The sequence below is a fragment of the Parasteatoda tepidariorum genome, chromosome 8 (assembly GCF_982258835.1).
Source record: "Parasteatoda tepidariorum strain Cologne lab strain chromosome 8, Ptep-v5.0, whole genome shotgun sequence".
Taxonomy (NCBI): Eukaryota; Metazoa; Arthropoda; class Arachnida; order Araneae; family Theridiidae; genus Parasteatoda; species Parasteatoda tepidariorum.
Genome location: NC_141762.1, coordinates 67,449,979 through 67,473,444, shown reverse-complemented (window position 1 = coordinate 67,473,444; position 23,466 = coordinate 67,449,979). Strand labels below are relative to the sequence as shown.

The 23,466-nt window shown below is 27.6% G+C and overlaps 1 protein-coding gene across 1 annotated transcript in view; it reads left to right on the top strand.

The window, feature by feature from the left end:
* The first annotated feature begins 1,494 nt into the window (after positions 1-1,494).
* LOC107444189 (uncharacterized) overlaps positions 1,495-23,466 on the top strand; it is a 52,504-nt gene continuing 30,532 nt past the window's right edge. The window contains exon 1 of the mRNA XM_016058274.5: positions 1,495-1,690. Within this exon, the coding sequence (XP_015913760.1) occupies positions 1,631-1,690 (60 nt within the window). The 5' untranslated portion in view covers positions 1,495-1,630. The remainder of the gene's footprint in view (positions 1,691-23,466) is intronic.

Below are 23,466 nucleotides of genomic sequence, written 5' to 3'. Positions count from 1 at the left end.
ATTAAAACACGAAACTCATTTCGAAAAATGTTTAGACACATGTTTCATTTTAAACGCGAATAATTTTGAAGCTTGAAAAGTTAACCTATTTAGTTGTTGCTTATAAATTATAATCAATGCAATTTAAATACCACAATTATTAATAAAATATGTTAAGAAGGAAAAAAAGAAACGCATTTTCAAAAATGTTTAAACATATGTTTCACTTTAAACGTGGATAATTTTCTAACTAGAAAAGTTAGTTGTTGCTTATAAATTATAACCAATACGATCTAAATGCCACAAGTATTAAGAGAATATGTTAATGAAAATTAAAACACGAAACTCATTTCGAAAAATGTTTAGACTCATGTTTCATTTTAAACGCGAATAATTTTGAAGCTTGAAAAGTTAACCTATTTAGTTGTTGCTTATAAATTATAATCAATGCAATTTAAGTACCACAATTATTAAGAGAATATGTTAAGAAGGAAAAAGAGAAACACATTTTTAAAATTGTTTAAACTTATGTTTCATTTTAAACGTGGATAATTTTATAACTAGAAAAGTTAACCAATTTAGTTGTTGAGTATAAATTATGATCACCACAATTTTAATGACACAACTATTAGCAGAATCCATTAAGAATGAAAAAATAAACACATTTTGGAAAATGTGTTAAAAATGGAGACTTTTTAAATCTGTTTTATTTAAAACGTTAATGATTTTGTAACATGAAAAGTTAACTAAGTTTGTTATTATTTTTAAATTATGATAAAAAAATTCAAACCGCAATTATTAGGAGAATATTAAAATAATGAGCAAAAAATTTCTTAATTAAAAAAAAAACACAGAAATTTTAAGAGAATCCGTTGTGGACAAAAATATAAAAAATGTGTCAAAAGCTGAAATTTATGTTAAAAATAAATACTTAAGCCTGGCTAATTTCTTAGCAGGAAAATTTAATCAATGTTGTTTTTAATTTTAAATAAGAATCAGCATAATTCAGAAACCACAATTATTCGAAGAATATTTAAATCATAATCAACAAAATTTAAAAAACACAATTATTGGCATAATCCTTAACGAAAGCAAATAATAGGGGAGATTAACAAATAGTCGAAATGAAATTTTATCAGTAATTTTCTTAACAGATAAAATGCGTTTTATTACTAATTTTAAAATAAACTGTCGAGAAGTTTGAGACTTTTCTATGCTAAATTATTCTTAATTTGTATGCGTTTCGTATAATTGCAAAGAACAAACACGAAACACAATATTCCAGAAGACTTTTATGACCCAGAAAAATAACACCCTTAACAAATCCCCAATTCTACGCTAAATAACCCGTAAAAAAGTTAAGGTATCAAACGTCATATTTAGACGTCACGAAAGGCGGTTCGGAGAGGAAGAGCGCTGTGATCTCTGATTGGGTAGAGAAGCCGGGAACCCAAAAGGCGCGTGGGCGAAATGGAATTGACAGGTATTTGAAAGCATATAAAATTCGAGAACATCTTCATTTTTCTTCCACTTCAAAACTCACTCGATTTACTTCCAACAATTCCCCTCATTTACCAAACGAATTAAAGCGCAAAGAAAATAATTTTTTTTTAAATTAAAAAGCAGTCCTAATTTTAATTTTCATTTCAACATGCTGATTCACGTCAGTTGTTTCTTGATGATGTTGATCAATTCAGCGCTTACTGCTCAGGTATGATTAAATGGTTTTTGCATTTATATGTACAGGTGTAGAACTTTTATGTGAAATTTCACCAAAAGCATGCAAAAAAAAATTTTATGTCCGTTTGTAAATATATAATTCTGCAACTTTAATCTAAATATCATCTATTCATTTAATGATGTTTTCTCTTAAGCGAAGAAAAAATCTGTAAAACTTTGTCATCCAAATATGTTTTACTTATATTTTATTGGTGGTACATAGATTCTAGGCTGAGAAATAAATTAATGCGCTTTATTTTATGTAAAGGAGGTGTAAAATTTTTTTCCCTGAATTTTTTTTTTTATCTTTATTTTCTTTGAAAATATTTATTTCAATTGAAAAACGAATGATTTAATCAGATGTGTATTATAAACATGAACGCGCTAATTCCGCTAGCTGAAAATTTGCCACCATCGCGGTAATTTTTTTGCATTGCTAGAAAAGAAAACTTTCTTCTCAAAGAAGTACATCATTTTCGAATTCCCAAAATAAAAATATTATTTTTTTACTCTATTTCCCACAAGAATTTTTTACGCATTCGAGATTTAATATTTGATTCAAGTAGTTTAAAATCGCACATCGCAATTCGTGTTCATATGTTTTTAAATAACACATCGCGATTCGTATTAGGCGATTTCGATATTAGGCGATTTAAGATCGTGCATCGTATTTTTACCGTTATAATCAAATATCGCTTCTCGTATTCACCCGATTTTGAAATCAAACATCGAGATTCGTCCTAACGCTATTTTAAAATCAAACATCGAGATCAGTACCACGCGATTTTAAAATTAAATAACGAGATTCGCATTCACGTAATTTAAAAATCTCACATTGAGGTTCACATTCACACAATATAAATAATAAAGTGACTTGGCGACGAAACGGTTGAAAATACTCACGAGAATTAATCAATTGCGTGCAGTAAGTTTTTTAATTGAGATTCTGTGAAAGCAGAAAGTGTTTCATTTTATCCAAGTCTGGATATAATTTTTTACAGAAATGATTATTATATTTTTTTTTCAAATTTTCTTTTTAAGCTATTGTTAAATTCATTGCATAATTGAAGGACTTAGTGGAAGAACCGGTTAACTGAGATTTTGGTCAATTTGAGTAAATGAGAGCTAAAGTTTATACGTTCCTCCTTTTTTTTTCATTCAATTTTTATCTTTTTAGTATGTTTTGTGAAGGTATAACTCTGAAAATTTTTGCTGTTCCAGTTATTTGATTCCAACTCTTTTATAAAGGAAGATTTTGATGATTTTTGTGCTTGTTTTTACGGACTATTTTAAATGTTCTCATCGAATATAATTTTGTTTAAATAGATAAAATAAATATACATATATTTAGACTTATATTCATAGAATAAAATTTTAGCAATCATAATTTGGAACAAACTGGTATCAAATTTCATCTAGACTTGTTAGTCAAAAAGCAGATCAGAAGAGATTCAGAGGCAGCGTGAGCTCAACTTTCGCGGAGTAGATGTTTCACAGCTATGTATAGCTTTAATTGGCGAGGATTCGATAATTTTTGATTTTAAAATAGTATTCTTTCTGACATGTACAAAAACATGATTTTCGGCAAATTTTTCGAAATTGAGTTTATTATAAATTTAGAATCGCTGTACTTTTAGCTTTCTAAAAATACTTTACTTTTGCTTGCCGGTTTTTCCATCCAATGAATACTCAAACAATGTCACTTAGGCGGTTCTTCCACTGAATATCTTCGAAATGAATAGATTTAATAAAACAAATGAATGTTTAAATAAAACTAAAATAAGGACTTTCGCCTAGAAATCTCAAATTTCTTTTAAAAATGTCACTTACCCGGTTCTTCCACTAAGCTCTTCAATTAGAGTAGCAAGACACCAAAGTTTTTGGTTAATCGAAATATTTTTAAATCGATATTTAAATAAATTGCAAAAAATCTTTGTGCACATATTATAAGTTTTAAATACAATTATTTATATAGCAGAGTTGCTTAGCCTATTTAAAAAATAAATCAATTTTTAAGCAGAAAATACATTTATAAATTCTTTATTTTTTTCAAATATAATCATTGGTATACTAGTGATGCATATTATTTAATTTTAACGATTGTAAAAGTAAACTAAAAATATTACATTCGCAAACTTTAAACTTCTTAATAGTAGCAAATCTGTATTGCAAATTATTTTGTTTGAATAATTAAAACATATTTTAAAAGCAAATTTGTGCATATTTTATAACTTATTTTAAAATAAATAATTAGCATGGCATTGTTTTTTTATGAATTCCTACTTAATAATTTCAAAATCATATTAATTTTAGTAATCCAAAAGTTCAATTTATTTTTACACTGTATTCCATTTACTTGTGTTAAATGTTGTGAAACCAACTGAAAGAACCAACTAGAGAGAATTTTTAAAGATAAATTTATTTAACAAATTTGAAAAGTCCCTAAATACAAAAAGGGATAAATTTTTTTAATTAAAAAGTTTCAAGCAATCAACTGTATTTTTTTTAAAGAAATAAGTAATGCATTTTCGGCTGAAATCAATTAATAAAAATTAATGCTTAAGCTATGGGAAATATTTTAATTTTCAATTAAAAGAACTACATTCAGAATACACATGTGATAAGTGCATTGTTTACTTCATTAGAAAATGTTTTTTTTTTAATAATTGCGTTTTAAATAAAGTAAAGCTACAGCACCGGTAATAAATCATGGGTGTCGTCTAGGTTAAGGTTCGACCAACGTCATGATGGTAACAATAATGTCAGCATTGTTCACCTACCACCTTTACTTCTAAAACAAGCTTTTACCCATCTGTCATGCTGAAATATGCTTAATATATTTCTGAACATTTAAAAACCAAATTATAATCTTATTTAATACTTTTTCAATAAATAAAAATCATTAATATTTCAGCTTGACACCATTGATCTGAAGTTAAACTTACTGCAAGCCGTTATCGGAGATAAAACCCCGGTCGCTAATTTACAATCCAGCAGACTTAAACGACTAACTCTTTTTTTTTTTTTTTTTTTTTGAAAGACTTTCCTCTTGGCTGTAGTTGGTCACAACTATAATGCAAGCTTATATTTCCTTTAAAATTTGTGACCAGAGCTAAAAAAAAAATAACAATTTTTAAAATTAAGAAAATGTCAAACAAAAGATCGGGTCGTTAAAGGCCTCTGGATTGGAAAATCGCGCACCCCAGTCTTTCGCAGGGATAGCACAGTATCTTAAACACTTCTCCCTAGCAACCCGCATTTTATGCATTTGTCAAAATAATTACTCGCTATCATATGTCTCGGTAAGTTTCTTTTAATATGCATTTTCTGTGAATTAGCTATGGCCATAAATAATTTGAAACATTTTTTTTTTCATACAGCCTGTTATTGTCTGTTTTATTTGAAAATGTATCACTATTCACTAAAATAAATACTAATAAGTACGATTTTTTTCATATTTTAAGTTATTTTACCTAAGAATCTTTCATCAATGCTTAAAATTAATATTACAATAAACTTTTTTATTTCAAACTTTTAGTCATTTTTCGCTAGAATTTTTATATTTATAATTGCAATTTTATTTTCCAATTTTTTATCGTTAATTCCCAGTATTTTTAAACACATTCTTTTTTTTTCAAGGTTTATTGTTACGCTACGTTACTTTACTTTTACAAAAGTTTATGAACAATAAACCCTGAAATTAAAGTTAGATTTAAAAAAATTGACTTTATAATATTTGCTCAAATGTAATAAATAATGTAACAAGCAAAATATTTGTAAACTTAAACATTTCGATACAAATGAAAACTGAAGATGGAACGTATTTGTGTACTACTCTTAACCCTTTGAAACTGTTCGTCTGATCTGAGCTACCATCTTAAAGTGCCAAACTTGCTTAAAGTATCAAACTTACTTAAAGTGCCAAACTTACTTAAAGTGACAAACTTACTTAAAGTACCAAAAAAATGCGACCATGAAAGGCAAATAAAATAAAATATAACACACATTATAGCTTTGAATAATAAAATTCATTATTTCATTTCTAAGAATTTTGATGGGCAACCTTTTAATCGAGCTTTGCAGTTAAAATATTGAGGATATGAATCTTACAAAACGTCATATTCTCGTATTTGTTAAATAATGGGAGAAATTTAAATTTCATTAGATAATTCCCTAATTTTTAAAACTCAATATTATTTTATCATTTCTCTAAATAATACATTAAATACATAATTACGGAAATATATTTTGACGCTTTTGAATTAAATTTGCATTTGTAAATGTTGTTCAATGAAACTATTGTGTTCAGATAAAATATTTAAAACAAATTAAATGTCTAAATAACATAAGTTTTGATGGAAGAAATCCGCTACATGCACGCAATCAGTTACAATAACCTAACTTCTGATTTTAACTTGCAACTACAATCGAAGTTTAATTAACTTTTTTTAGAAAAAACAATCAAACTGGAAATTGAATCTTTGTTTTAAATCTTTTATTTATGACCTTTATTATGCAGTTTTGCTATGTTTTTTTTAAATGCCTCCATTTTGCTGATTGAAGATTTCTACTAAACAATAGATTTCAGGAAATAGTTAAAAATAAAACAAAACTTAAAACATTTTAGATTATTCTTATTTATAAAACGAATTCATAGAATAAATGTAGCAATTTTGATTTAAGTTTCAAATGTTCAATAAATATTTAGTTCAATGAATGATGATATTTCAGGACTTATAGTGATTTAAAAAAAACTTGTATTCTTTTTATCGAATCAAATATTGCACTGAGGAAAAAAAATATAGTCAAAACTACCAAAATGTGGTATTATTTACTTATGTTTGTACTCTTTGGGAACAATAAAAAGATCGGTAAATTTTTACCGAAGTACTTTGGTAATGGTTGTGGTAAAATGAACAATGAAATGTGATTTCATAATATGTGATAAAATTTGATAATTTTATCATGATACCTTAGAGTTGGTATAAAAACCATTTATTCAGTTGAATTTACATTTCAGTGATGTATTTTTTACAAATGTGTGATAATAAGAACTATAATTTTAAAAACAAAAATTTCCTGGTAAACCGTTACCATATGAACTCAAATATTACCAAATGAAAGGTTTAAATACCGTATATTTTAAATTTATTAACTGGAAATATGTTTCTTTTTTACTAGAAATATGTTTAAAATACGAAACGGTAATTTTACCTGAATTGTTTTTCTACGGGTATGCGAAAGTGAAGTATGCGAAATTGAAGCATATTGAAAACAAATGCAACTGCATAGCTTTTTAATGATCGCATTTTCATTCTCTGCAAAATACAATGATTCTATTACAAGGGGTTCTCCTAAAATATGCTAATTAGTTATTTTATTTTATAACCGTCGTTGAACAGCCGACCCAATTTCATGGGTTTACGACTACTTACGTTCAACTCCGTAGCCTTGTAATTTTGAACCAATCCAGAAGACAAGGAAACTCCTGGATCAGTACCCCCAGAGGTATTGATTTGTTGTGGGAACATGGAGGACTTTGAGACTCGACAGATTTAACGTGCATCAGTCACCATTTACTACACGGGGAGTCTTCGGCCGGCGAGGATCGAACCCACGACCTCTTGCATATGGGCCCAGCGCCCTACCGACCAGGCTATCCCGGCCCTTGCTAATTAGTTAGTGAAGACCACAGTTTAGGTTATGAAATTAGACGCAAATTACTTTCCCGAATAAACATCAAATGAGTTTATTTGTATCTTGCCCCGCCCTACTTTAGGGCATACGAGAGTAGACACATTCACAAAGCAGAATAAACATCAAATATTTTTTTTGATGATTTGAAACAGTAGTCAGTCCAAGTCAAAATTTTTGATGGTTTTCCATTGATGGACCAACATAATTTTTGTGATAACCATCAATAATTCCATCATGAACCATTTTATTTTTTGATGGTAAGGATCAATAATTCCATCATGAACCATTTTATTTTTTGATGGTAAGGATCAATAATTCCATCATGAACCATTTTATTTTTTGATGGTAAGGATCAATAATTCCATCATGAACCATTTTATTTTTTGATGGTAAGGATCAATAATTCCATCATGAACCATTTTATTTTTTGATGGTAAGGATCAATAATTCCATCATGAACCATTTTATTTTTTGATGATAAGGATCAATAATTCCAGCATGAACCATTTTATTTTTTGATGGTAAGGATCAATAATTCCATCATGAACCATTTTATTTTTTGATGGTAAGGATCAATAATTCCATCATGAACCATTTTATTTTTTGATGGTAAGGATCAATAATTCCAGCATGAACCATTTTATTTTTTGATGGTAAGGATCAATAATTCCATCATGAACCATTTTATTTCTTGATAGTAACCAACCATCACCACAATGTAGGAATTCTGAATGATTTATGATGGTCCATCATAAGAATAGCAACTTATTGTGATGGTTTGTTCATGCTGAACCATCTGAAATTTCCATCATAGCTTCTTGGAAATCAAATGCTGAAACGATCCTGAACAATCATCACTCCGACGAGGAATTCGGACTGATTTATGATGGTCCAACATAAAAAAAAAACCAGGTTGTTTTCATGGTATATTCCTGAAAACCAACAAGAATTCCAATTAAACCATCATGGAAATATTGGAACCATCATGGATCATCACGGATTGTTGGTCCATGGGAATCAAACTTCTATTGATGGTTAACCATCATAGTATTAGAGTAGAATCATGGAATGATGGAAGTTTGTTGGCATTTCAAGAAACATAAACTCATAATGGAAAATGTTGGATGATGTTGTTGTTGCATACCCTCATCTGGCCTGACGCAGTCAGACCAGATCTATAAACCCGTTGACCTGAATGAAATCGAAGACCAAAAGAGGAGTAGAGTAGATATCTTCCCAGAGAAGATCAAGACAGTCCAGAATATGATCGGCGGAAGCTCGGTGTAGATAGCATTTAGAGTTGAGGGGGTAGGCTTTAGTTCCTTCAGAAATGTTGGATGATGGTGACCATCAAATGATGTTGATCCCTCATGAATCACACGGAAACCAACATAAGTCATCAAAAAATTTTGATAGAACCATCAAGAATTTTGACTTGTGAAGAGCGGTTTAAACTTACAAGGGAAACTAGGGAAGTGTAGCTCGCCAATTTTGAAATAAACTAGTGGGATGTATGCCTTATGAGGAATAGTTTTAGGGGGCAACATTCGTTTCGGCCCATAGAGGGTCCTATGAGACATGAAAAATAATTCAATATATAGAAAAATCGGTCTTTTATCACTTCAATGCAGACTATTAGTTATTGTAAGTGTTTCATACTCCAATTAATTAATTGGCTAATTAATTGATTTGCTTATTAACAAATTAATTAGCAAATTAATTATTTGATCATTAATTAATTAATTACTAATTAATTAATTATTAATTGATTTGTTATTAATTGATTTGTTACTCCGATTAATTTGGAAAAAATTTTTCTAGAAAAAAATTCACAACATTTGTTTTTTTAAATTACTGTACAATTTTTTTTTAAAATTAATCTAACAGGTTTTTCTGAAAAACTACAGAGATATAAAATTTTCGAAATCCATTTTGACAATAAATATGCATTACATAGTACGTGAAAGTACCACAAAATTAATTGGAGTATGAGATAACTACAATAACTAATAGTCTGCATTGAAGTAATAAAATACCGATTTTTCTATATATTGAATTACTTTGTATCTCTCATAGGACCTTCTATGGGCCGAAACGATTGTTGCCCCCTAAAATTATTCCTCATAAGGCATACATCCCACTAGTTTACTTCAAAATTGGCGAGTCACACTTTCCTAGTTTCCCTTGCTAGTATTATTCTTATTAAGCTTGGAACCCATTGGTAAAATTGAACATTACTTGTATTGTAATTTTCTTGCTTCGCATTCTTTCGCATCATTTAAAATCAGAAAAACTTATTTTTTGACACAAGAAGGCCTGCAGCTTAAAACTGAAAAAAAAAAACACCGAAACGAGCGCCATTATTATTTTTATGACATGCTTTCATTTTTGCTTATTGCCATATCCTTGGAATTAGTTAACATTAGGTGGCCTAAAGGAAATCATTTTGACTACTTTCTAACTGCTTTTTCATTTTCAAAAAATTTACAAATAATAATGCATAAATTAATATTTTCTTTCCAAGTGAAGTAAATTTTTTTATTGTTAATATTTACTAATAACTTGTTATAACTGTAAATAATATAAAAAATATTAAAAACTAATTAAATAAATTTCCTCGCACATTCGTTATTATTTCATAATGCAGTCATTTTGACTGCTTTTGGACAATATAGGTATATACTAAGTTTCAGTCTTTCCAGTGTTAATGCAAGCTAATGTGTTTAGACCCTTTTATAAGATTTAATTACAAAAAATGTCCAGATAAATCATATCAGATATAGGCGAGCTAAGAATGACCGACAATTTGAAAAAAATCACTGATGATTATTGGAAGAAGCTGGAAATCTTATTGCTTAAAGAACCAGTTATTACTCTCGCTAAATTATCCGAACAATTTCAAAGTTCATCAATAGATGGTGATGCCTGAACACTCATGTAGAATTTCTTTGTTTTGTTATAAAATTTGTTATGAAGGAAACTATTTTAACAAAAAAAAAATCTTTCTTTATTTTTCAAATAACTTTGATTATATTATATGCAATATTTTTAGATCTTTCACAAATTACTTTAGAAGTATGGCAAAAATTACAAAATAAAAATAATCACTAACTTTTTTTCTATTCTCTTAACTAAACTGTTTACGGAATATTTTCCAAATTTTGTGAATTTATGTGTTCATGTTTAAGAAGCTGATGAGAGAAAGTAATTTTCTTCATTCAGTAAAAAGAACGTTTCTCGTATATTTGAAAATATGATCTAATAATTTCCTTTTTCCAAATACTAAGTATTTATTTCGATCTCTTTACTGGGTAGGGAGCATAGGGCCTTGGTAATGGCTCTCCATCTGACATTATTGGTGGCCAAGCACATTATCTCTTTCCATGTTTTATTTATCGTCTTTATTTCATTCTTAATAATTCCGGATCTTTCTTTTTTAAGGTCCATCCCTCTTTCGTTTTCCCTTAGGTGTCCAGTCCATAACTTGTGTTACTTTGAACTAATGAACTAATAATATTTTATAATAGTTTGTGCTATCCATCCTCACTTCAGTTCTCTGATTTCTAATTTTCTTGATTTTTGTTTATTGATTTCGTATAATTCATTGTCGATATTTTGTGAAACTATTTTATGTTTAGAATTCCTTTGATACATCTGTTAAAAAAAAAGGCCTTAATTAACTTATTTGTATTTGTTTTAAAGTTGTACTAAGTTTTTAATAAGTACTTATTTAAAATTTGAGATAATTATTCCTATTTTTGCTTTCATTTTATTTTAGACATTCCTGCATACCCGAAATGTTTTTAGAATGGCGCTATTACTGTGTGCTTAGTTCAACCTGTTAACGATACCTTGATCTGTACCTCATCGATTATTTATAATTGATCCAAGATAACAAAAATTGTCAACTACTTCAATGGAACAGTTTTGATTACTAAGTAATCTTTTATAATTTAAATATAAAATTGATTTCAAGAAACTTCTTGCAGAAAATGTGAAAGGACGGTTCGTATATAACAAAATTACTTATAATATATAGCATTATATTTCAACATGGAACACTGGGAAAAACTATCATTGTTGATTTGTAACTAATGTATTTTAAGTTATTTTCACACAATACAAAATTTAGTAAAACAAACTCAGCAAGAGAAATAAATTCATTTGGAGCATTCAAGTTAATAGAATATGCAAAAGATTTGTAAGAGCACTTTCATGTAGATGGAAATTACTGTCTTAAAATGGTATATTTTTCTTTTTCTTTTGCAACGCATAAGGTGTTAAAAAGACACTTAACTGAAGTTTAGCAAAGATTTCTTGAAGCTTCCCTTTTTGGTTATTTAATTTTTCCGAGTAGTTCTTGGTGATATTTTGTCAAGACTTTAGGGAACTGCTTTATTTAACAAAGTATATTTTTACTTCTTTTTTTTTCAAAAGAGACGTTAAATTTTATTTTTATAACCAAAATAAAAGTACTGAAAAGCATGGCTTTAAATTATTGTTAGATATACAAAAACAGTAAACTAAGATTGTTTGAATATTTGTTTTTATTAATTTTAATTAAATAATGAATATCTATTCTGATTTTATTTTTTATAATTAATTTCTGTTCTTTGAAAGTTTTATAAATGACTATCTAAGTTTTAATATCGATATTTGAGTGATTTTGAGAGTAATTATTTCTCCACCATTGTTTCAGATTAGCATTTTTGCCTAAAAAAATATTCTTAATTAATGTTTTTAAAAAACAGAAGTTAGTCATCAAAAATAAACTTATTTTTCAAACCTTGAGGTAAATATAAAAATTCAAATGTTAAATACTTTTAATTTAATATGCTTAAAATAAATTTTAAATAAATTTTTATAATTTTATACTCTTAATTTAGAAGACAATCAAAATCAAAAATAAAATTAGCGATTTTTCGGCTAATTAAAAAAAAAACATTGAAAATATGTAATATCGAAAATTAAAATGCGATCAACTTGTTTATTTACAAGTAAGGCAAGTTGTCAATCTTTACAACTATAACAAAAACATCCTTTAATGAGCAAATTTTCGTTGAACACAGCATGAATATTAGTTTGAAACATATTCGTCGAAACAAGTAAAATATACACTGACAATAAACAACGTATCATAAGCTATTAAATCGAAACTTTGTTAGTTAGAAAAATAATGAATAGCGGGTATGAAAGCTGATGATGCAATAAAAAAATAAGGCTACCAGTTCAACAAAAACAAGTTTAAATTTCGACCCAAGAAAAAGATGCCCAAAAAATGTTTCGAAAAACTTAGGTTAAATATGTTTATATGTGCGTTAATTCTACTTTGGGTACTTTTCCTATTCGTCCGCGCAAGTAATTTCGGCTATTATTTTATTTATTTATTTCGACTATTATTTATTCGGCTTATTTATTCATTTATTCGACTATTATTTTATATTATTTTATTTATTTCTTAAAAACTAAACATATATATATTTCCAATTTCCAATGTCTACCACATATGGCAACTATATGCCTTCGTGGTACTTAACGGATGCTATCGTTTTTTGAGAGCACCATATAGGAGAATCAACGTCACCCCCAACAACAGACGAAAGGCAGAGAGAAGGAGAAATGACATCCGTGCCCATTTTGAACCCGGGACCTTTCTTAACTCCTCCCACTCAGGTTCTTGATCACCATAGAAGCCGATCAGAATCCCCTTCCTAGAACCTATATAACATTTAAAAAATGTTTCATTACAATCTGTTGATAAGTACGGGTCTTGGCTTGATTTAAGCAGGTCCTATATTGAATTTGCAACCCTCCTATATGAAAAACTTATACTCAATTGTAGCAGCAAAACAGGTTTTTTTTTTATGAAATTATTCCTCATCAGTTTAATTTAAAGATGGGGGCTTAATATTTTCTAAATTTAAAATTTACAATCAAGGATTACAGAAATAATTAAAAACACACTTGGAAAGAAAATAGTTTTTTTAAAAAAAGATAATTGCAAAAAATATAAATAACATACAAACTTGGGAGATTATTTCAGAGATATGACATTATATAATGATAAATTAAATTAAATAAGGATTAAAGCAAAAAAGAAAAGTGTTTCTTTTTTAAATATAAAACACTGAGGAATATTGTTTTTCAGATAAATAATTTATTGATAAATGAAATAAAGCTACAGGTTAGAATATCACTTTTAAGATATACATTAAGATTTTAATGTCCTCGAAATTGAATTTTTAATTAAAATGTTAGAAATTAAGTATTTTAATTAAACTAAGTTTCAAAGCATGAGTTTTGTACTATATAATTTTGCTCTGAATCCCAAGAGATTGCATTTTTCGTAAGTTATTTATTTTGTTGGAAAGCTTTTAAACCAAATAGTGCAAAGAAACACAGAAATTTATTCTTGACTTTAGAAGAAAGCGATTTCAGATCAAAATACCGTAAAATTTATTTTTTAATCTACAAATGAAAAATGATTCAAAAAATTAAAATTCATGTCCTTAAGAAAATTTTAAATTGTTTAAATGTTTTATTAAGTCACTATTTAATAAAAAAATATTCTGTGGTATTTTTTTATTTCATATTAAATATGATATATGAGTAGCTCAGATAAATTTATTGATCTTGATAAAATTTATAATATCTGCATCCTTAAAACATTTTTATGCATTATATCGCATTTGCCAGCAATTATTTTCTCTTACTTCACCTAAAATAGCTAAAAATATTTTGATTTGATATACCAAAATGGGTTTCTTTGGATCACGGCAATTTCCATAACTTAGAGGTATAGGGCAAAATAAAGGTTTTACATAGCAATAATATAGTTTTTTGCAAATTAACTGTGACTTACAAAAAAATTTTGTCCGTAAAGGACTTTATTTTTAAAAATTTAAAAGTGAAATATCAATTGATTCTATAAATACAGCATTGCATATTCTTTTTTATTTGAAAGTTCCTTTTTCCCCTGAAATTGCAGCATTTTTTTTTATCAAAATAGAGAAGCTATTTTTTCGGAAAAGTTGAATAATGATATTCAATGTTGTTCTTTTTTTTTTTTTTTTTTTAATTTAGCCATGCAAAGAAAGACGGATTGAATAAAGTTATTAAGTTACTTTTATTATTAAATTACATATTTTTGAAAAGAAATCGGTAGTTCATTATGTTATTCTATTATTCTATTCAAACCAGATTTCAATTAAAAAAAAGAACTGAGAGTATTATATTGATTCTCTGAAGCTTCCCTAGTTACTGAGAAATCAACATAAATATTTTTTCTAATTTTGAGATGAATATTTGAATAAAAAGGCACTTTAATTTAAAGCCTACGGGAAAATATTTCTTTTTACTAAGTTGGAATAGAATATTTTTTTCTTTTTTAAATTGTGAAATATTTTTTTAGTTTTTCATTAAAATGTTCCTTCGTTTATAATAAAGTGTTTTAACTTTTCACTAAATACATGAAGAATTTAACGTGACAAGATAATTTTTCTTCCAACCGAATATAATATTCGTTTTTGAAATAAGTTTTCAAACTTCTTTACAATAAATAATACTTTTTGCTATAAAAGTTGCAGCAAAAAATACGAACCAATTATGTTAACATCCATTTGTTTTCTGTATTCTATTATATTCTATTATACACTTTATAAATATTTATTATGAAAATTACCTTTGGGGAAATAACACCTAGTAAAATTACCATACTGAAAGTTAATAGCATTTCTATTAAAAAATAAAACTTTTAATAATAAAAACCAAAATGTACGGTAGTTCAAATCATTCATTTGGTAATTTTTCCTTTCATATGGTAATGGTGTACCAGAAATTATAATTTTCAGAGTTATAGTTCTTATTACCACCCATTTTATAAAAATACAAGACTGAAAAATAAGTTAAACCAAATAAATAGTTTATAGCTCTGCTCAAAGGAATCCTGATAAAATTACCAAATTTTAACGAAATCCATCGTTTTTTGTTGTTAATTTTGCAGAATCATAACCAAAGCACTTCGATAAAAATTATCGAGCTTTTTGGGGCCAGAAGCACGGTAAATTTTACCATATTCTGGTATTTCTGACCATGATTGTTTTCTCAGTGTGTGACTATAAATTTTTGGCTATAGAGGGAAATTCTTTTCTTCATTCAATTCAATTTCTTTTTCTTCATTGATCATTTCTTCATTGACTTTCAATTCTCTCGTACATAAAATATTGCCAATAAAGATTATGAAAATTCAGGAAGAGCATATTTTCACATGGAAAAGGAAGTTCTAATTCTTTACTATATTTATGATTAAAATTACTTTTAATCTGATAAACTTTCGGACATATGAATATTGAAATGAAAAAAGGATTGCAAATGAAAGACATACTATCAGATTTGCTCAATAAAGGTTTACTTTTTTATGTACTAGAGTAAAATGATTCAATGAGGACTTGCTGTGCTGTGCTTCGAAATTTTTGTTTTTAAACAAACTGTTATGTTTGCGATCTGCTTTAGGTCAGTCCGGTCTTATCGATAACATTCAGTATTTTTAAGTTGTCTTTGACGTTTCTAGACTGATAATGATTTAGAGATCCAGTGACATAACATAATTTCTTCTTTTCCTCTACAGATGACGTAGAGATTCTATACTTTTGTACCAATGTGGTTGGGCTGACCATGTGAAGTTCTTATGTTACCTCCTTCCTCACAAATAGTGACAAATGTTCAACAAAATGATAACCATAGAAGTAAATTTACTTCCACTGAGAAAAAAACTCTGGTAAAATTACCGTACGACATTTTAGATAGAAAAAAAACATATTGGTTAATTAAATCGAAATGCACATTATTAAAACACATTCATTTGGTAATTTTTTCTTCAGATATTTTGTTCATCTTCAAAATTATAATTCTTATAAACACACATTCAGTAAAAAATACAAAACTGAAAAGTAAAGTTAACTGAATATATAGTTTATTTGTCTTGTTCTAAGGAATCATAATAAAACTAATTTAACCAAAGTTACTAAATCGTATAGCATATTCAACCCTAATCGTCAAACCCTAACTATCAAACTTTGCATACATAATTCTCAGTTTATTGCGAAACTTATATTCTATATTACTTTCAGCCAACTTTTTCGAAGAAATACATTATTGGAAAATTCTTAATACATATGAAGAATATTTTCCTCCATTTCCACTCCAAGTACTAATATGTACAGTATAGGGTATAGTAATATGCCATTTTAAAGCTGATAATAGTATCTAGTACATCGTTCATGCAAAAAATTGCATGAAATCGCAATCGCAAAAAATATCGCAATCATACAACAATTGCACCTCCATTTACAACAAAAAAATATCGATTAAAATAATTACCAAAATATTTCTTTTATCCCATCATTATCAAGGCAATTAGAGCAGCAATTTTGCTCAATGTCGAATCTAATCCTTTTTTTTTTTCTTCTTTTTTTTTTAACGGCAGGCACTGAACTTTCGTTCTTCGCCTAGGAAGATGCTGAAAGTGTTACTCATTTAACGTTACCCAGTGGGCACCTGTGAACCTATGTCACGGAGGCGAGCAACATTACCCACGTCACACTGCCACATACCCGTTTATAGGGTGGGCCACATTCACACATCACACAATAGAGAACACACACAGAGAGAAACATCCATGCCCTGAGCGGGATCCGAACCCACAACCATTGGCCTCACAGTCAGGCACGCTGACCGCTCGGCCACCTGGCCGGCAGAATCTAATCCTAAACAATAATACGAATTAAAATAAATACTACAAATGCCAACGTAACGTCATTTTAACGCTTTTGTTAAGGTTTTTTTTTCCTACAGCGGGTCATAGCACACTATTAAAACACTAAAACACTGAAACATTTAATTGATATTGTAGATTAGAATAGTTAAAATTCTACAAGCTATAATTTAATGTCTCCATCATAGTATTTTAGTTTACTTCTGTAAGATTATACTTATAGACTAGATGAATAATTTTTCAGCGATTTTTTTTTACTTCATTTAAATAAAAATAGTTCAATCGAGATTAAATTGTTTGAATCAATCTGCTTTTGCTTTTATTTATTTATTATTTTTTTCCTGTATTGTATTTTTGTAGCGTAGAATCACAAAACCTTATAAACGATTCTAAATATTTTATCTTAGTTTTTATTTCTATAATTCGCAATTAGAGTTTCAATCATATTTTAATTTACTCTTATGTTTTTCATTCTGTTCTGCTATAAATAAAGAAAAGAGAAGAATTATCAATCATAGTTAATCGAAAATTATTTATGTAGTCATTATGAGAACTAAGTAGTTATTCTTCTATTAGATTCAAAAAATAATGACCTATACATTAATCACGTGAAAATGTATTTTATTCAACATAGAAATAAAAATAAGGACTGGAAAAATAAAGAGAAATTAAAATATTTAATTAAAAGAAATTAATTTACTTTGGGAGTTAAGGCATAAAGTAATTCGTTTTTGCAAAGAAAAAGCATCCAAGCATTTATAGCTAGCTATAGCTAAGCAACTAAGTATCCATGAAAAGAAAGATTTTTATAAATTTAATTAAAAATAATGAAATAAAGCAATAAATTCATCACTTAACAAGTAGTTCAGCTTTTCACAGCGAGGTTCACTGTGGTTCACTGAATGCATTTGGTCGGAGAGTGTTGCCATTTTGCCGTGCTTTAAAAAAAAAAGACATGTCGCCTCTTTGAATGCTCCAGCATTAGAGTGAAAAAACTCTATATATTTCTCTACAATATTAACTTGCACAAACAATTCATTTGTTTTAAATAATAACCCTTGAGACATTAGATTGGAAACGTTTGATTGGATCAAATTTAAGTATTAAGCACGAACAAATACATAAAAAGTTTCCACTCTAACGCTAGTAAAAATGAGACAATTTATTTTAAAAATTTAATTTTTTTGCAGTTTTTCTTTTTCTTAACTTCATTTATATTTTGAATAAAATACATATTTTTGTGATTGATATGCGCTATTAATCTTTTTAAAATATTAAGAGAATAAAAACGTAAGCTTAATAATTAATACATAAATCAAATCCTGTTATTTATTTATAATATAATTTATCATAGAACCGAATAAATTAGAATTAGACAGTAGTAAATGAAAACATGACAGAAAAAATATTCACGAATAATGTGACTAAATTTTAGGAATAAATATTTTGAATTGTTTTGAAAATTACAGAATTTTTTCCTCAACATAAATTTTTTTTAAAAAAATGAACATATATTCACACAATCTAATCTTTAATTCGTTTTTTTATTGAAAAACAGGAAAAAAATAATAATAAGGGACTAATTTTATAACTATAGATCACCATTAATTCTATTATTAAACTAATTGCATTGACATATTGTTTATAATTACTGCATCAATAATTTTCCATAATTTCTTTATTTTCTGTTTGTAGTAGAATTAATCATATGTCAGAATTAAATAAATAATAGCAAATAATATGATAAAAACACTTTTTGTAGGTAATAAAACTTTTTATTATTTTATTTTTTTAATGGTGGCAACTTGGGGGTTGTCCCATTGGCCACAGGAATACCGGAACTGCTACTCTCTTCTCGTTACCCAGTGGGCACCTGTGGCGAAGCCACGGTGGTGGAGCAGCGTCGCCCACGTCACACAACCACAAACCCGTTGTAATAGAACTAAAAAATCTTCGATTTTAGTTCTTTTAGGTAATAGAACTAAAATCGAAGATAAAAGATTTGGAATTCATTAGAAACTTTTATGTTTCTACACAAAGCACTGCATGAAAAATTAAATTCAAAACACTCACAGAAATTCTTCTAAATCCAATATTTATTGAAATAAGATGACAAAAAAAACTTTAAAACTAAAAATCATAAAGAAGTATATTTCGTCCATGCTAGAAATATATTCCTACGGAAGTAAGCAAAAGTAAGACAGAGACATTATAAATATTACAGTGTTAACTATTTAAACATACTGTATAAACTAACCATTTCCTTTTAATGTTTCAAGAAGGCATTGAGGCAAATTTGAGTAAAAAGAAACTTTAAAAAAAGTTTCATCTTAACGTTGCTGTAATATATTTAAACGGTCGCACTTAAGTTACACAAGTCACTCTCTGTTAGAAAACGAACTAAGTTAAGTATTTCTTTACCATAACTATTACTCCAAAAAATAATTTAATTACATTTAATTTTATTGCATGCAATAAATTTCTATTTATTTAATTTTGAATTAAATTAATTATTTTGATATTTAAAGAAAAAATTATTTACAGCATATTTTCCATGCTAAAAAGTAGGTTTAGCTACAAAAAAGCCGTGTGAAAAGATTTTAATCACGAAGTGTAAAAACAAATATTGCTTTAGGTAAAAAATGAGTATTTAGCAGTTTAAGTCGCTTTTAATTGGTTAAGTGAATATTATCTTCCACTAAACTAAAAATGCACATATTATGATTTTTAATAACATGGAAATATTTCGTTTTTATAATTTTAAATCTTGTTTTTAAACTAAAAAAACGCATTCATTAAATATAATCATACATGAGTAGTTTTTAAAATTAATATTTTACCACCGTTTTAATTAGTTGTTTAGTTCGAGAAGTTTTTTAACGTAATCGCCAGATTTTCAAAAAGCTTATTCGTTTTTCAATCCAATTATTAGTATTTGCTTGACTGATTTCAGTTCTTAGATAAAAAAGGGACATTTTTTTACTCAGGTATTTGTTATAATTAAGGAAAAAAATTCTTAAATCTTTATAAAAAAAACTAAAAAAAACTTTGAAACTTTTAAAGCGAGGGAATTAAAAAGCAATAAAAATATTCTAGGAAATAATTCATCATATTTCACATAAAAGAATTTAAATCAAAAAAATAATTTGGATGCGTAAAATCATTTATTTACTTTTGAATATTCTTAAAACTCTAAAAGATATTAAATTCTGTAAGAAATCTTCATTAAGTTATACTTTTTAAAATTAATATTTGACGAGTTTTTGGAAATGTAAAAGTGTTAATCTTTATCGTAATTTAATAAAAAAACCCATCAAATTCAGCATGTTAAATTTCAGATAGCACAGATAAAAGCTATAATAAAAACTGGCGATAAAAACGAGAAGAAATTGTTTATCGTTTTAAAGGAAATGTAAATTAGTAAAACCTTTTTGTTCAAGTAAAAAGAAAAGAATATAAAAAATTAAATATTTTAACTCACATAATTAAATAAAATACAGTTATAGTGTTAAATAAAATACTCTATAACTGTGAATATTTAAAATACTTAGAAGATACTTAGAAAATACTTAGAATACTTAGAAACTGCAAAGATCTCGTATATTGCAGTTTCTTCTTAAACTCTCAGAAAACTAATTTAACTTAGAACTAAAATATTGTTACATCACTTGGAACTATAATGTGCTCAAAATTTTGTGCAATCATCTTAAGTTGAATCATATTACAGCGTTATCAATTTTAAGAAGTATCATAATGTATGTAATTTATTAATATTGAAAGAAATGTAAACGATACACGGTACAATAAAATCCAAAACTTCAAATAATGCATGAGCTAAAGTAAGCATTTAAATATAAATCCGATGAAAAAGTCACAAACTAAATCCTTCAATCACATAGTAAAAATTATCTGAATTTTTATTTGGTGATACTCTTATTAAAATTTATTGTAACCGATAAAAACCTGTCTGCAATGGGTTTAAAAGATATTTTAAAAATATGCGGTTTTTAAAAAATAACTAGGAAGAATAAAAGAAGAAATAAAATACATCGTTAGAAATCTTTGCAGTGTGATTAAATTAAATAAACTAAAGATCTAGTTTGTATCAGGTTTGTACATCGTTCAAAAAAGCCAGAATATTGTTCAAACTGACTGCAAATAAATACTACTATATTAAATACCATAATATAAGAAGAATTTTACCATATTATAGTATTTCTTCTGCTAAAAGTATGCAATGCTGAACTTCAGCTTCTGATCTTGACTTCTGGCAATCTCTTTTTGTTTACAAAAATTTTAATAATTTAATTAATGATCTTCATAGTGTTTAGAAATCTTTTTCAATTTAATTTCTATATTTTCACACCTGGGTTTCTCAGCTGCTCATCCTCACACACCAGTTTTTTTATGTTCTTTTTTTTTATCTTCCTTCTTTTCATTATCTTGATCAAACTTGTTCCCATTGGTTAGATGTGTTTGTTACGTATTTCTTTCTGTCATTTTATGTTTCGACATTGAAGAATTTTCTTGTTTATGGAACCACACTTTCAGTATTTCCATCTTTGCACCTTTGTTTGTACTTTATTCACACTGTTTTATTTCACTCTTATTACGATAATTTTTAAATTTGACTACAGTGTGTCATGGCTTAATTTTAACGGTGCCATGTGTTAAATTAATGCGTTATTAAGTTTACAGAAACATTGCATTATGGCCACAAGTACAAGGTTAAGCGTTGTTTCTCTGAGAATGTACTAGGCCTTATTTTCTATTATTTTATCTTAGAATGGTCAAAAGAAATGAATTATAAGCGATTCAATTTTTGCATCATTTTAAAGAATGTAATTTTATATAAAAAAAAATCCTATTTTAAGCAAATTCGGTAGAATAGTTCCTGAGAAATCTGACTTTTTTGAAATTCAATTTCTCAAGAACTGTTTGACCGATATTGCTCAAATTTTGTATTTTGCTGCATAAAATTATATTCTTTAAAAAAGATTAAAAAAATTGTATACTTTACAGCTCAAAATGTTTTTGACTATTAGTTTATAAAATAATAAAAAAATGATAAATATTTACTAAAATATAATTTTTGCATGGAATTATCTATGGGTAAACTATTTTTATAATTGTGTGCAAAAATTTTTCATTTAGCTTTAAAATTTCTTGAGGTATGGCGAAATACGAAAAAAGTAAGATTAACATTACGGGATCCAAACTTTGGATCACTCTCCTGGCTAAACTATGGGGACCATGTTCCCCAGATTGCGACTACCCCCTATATTTTGGGGGTGAAAAATCCGAATCTCTTGAAAAAATGTGTGTTTATTCAGTAAAAGTATAGTTTTGTGTCTGGTTTCGTAACTTAAAATATCGTCTGCATTAATTAATTAGCATATTTGAGGTCACCCCTTTGAACCATTACGAATGAGTCCCAGAACGTAACGATCTGGTCATTAGATCAAAAGTAATTCAGGGTGGTCCATTTTTTTTTATCACTGTACCTTCAAAAGAATCATCTATCCATTCTTCAAACCAAAATTGAATAAAAAATATTTTATTTAGTAAGAGGAAAATGATACCCATTTTGTATACACTGTTTAGAGAGAAACCTATAGTAAGTACACTACATATAGTGATACCTATAGTAAGTACACTACCTATAGTGAGGGAATCAAGTATAAATTTTTTTTACATAATCTTTATCATTCTTATACTTTTGAAATACACTAGTGACTAAATTTTCTGTTGTATTTATACAAATACTTGATCTTGCCTAATTTAGGAGAGGGGATTCCAAATCTGAAACTAATGTAGCCCTTAATGCTACATAATTTTTTAAATGACATTTTTATTCTATTTTTTTTTCGAAATGTACAAGTTCAAAAACTATGTATATGACAGAGGGTCGCGTAAATGTGGCGAGTAACCTCAGGGGGAGTTAGGGCACATCATCAGGATTGAAACTGCATGGGAATCTATGTCCAGAAATGTCGTCATACGATTCTAGAGGAGCTACCACAATATGACCTATTCAAAAGCACACAAATAAAGTTACAGCCACTAAGCGCATCTTGTGGAGTATGGCGACAATTTCGGGCATGGGTGCTAATGCAAGAATAAATCGGATGGTGTTCCCTTAACTCCCCAAGAAGTTTGTCACAAAATTTATACGATCCCCTGTTCTTTACAAAGTTTTCAAACATGTGCATTTTGACAAAAAAATGTCATTTAAAAAAAGTTGCAGCTTGGGGAGAAAAGATGGTTACATATTTGAAATCAGCGATGCGAAAGTATTT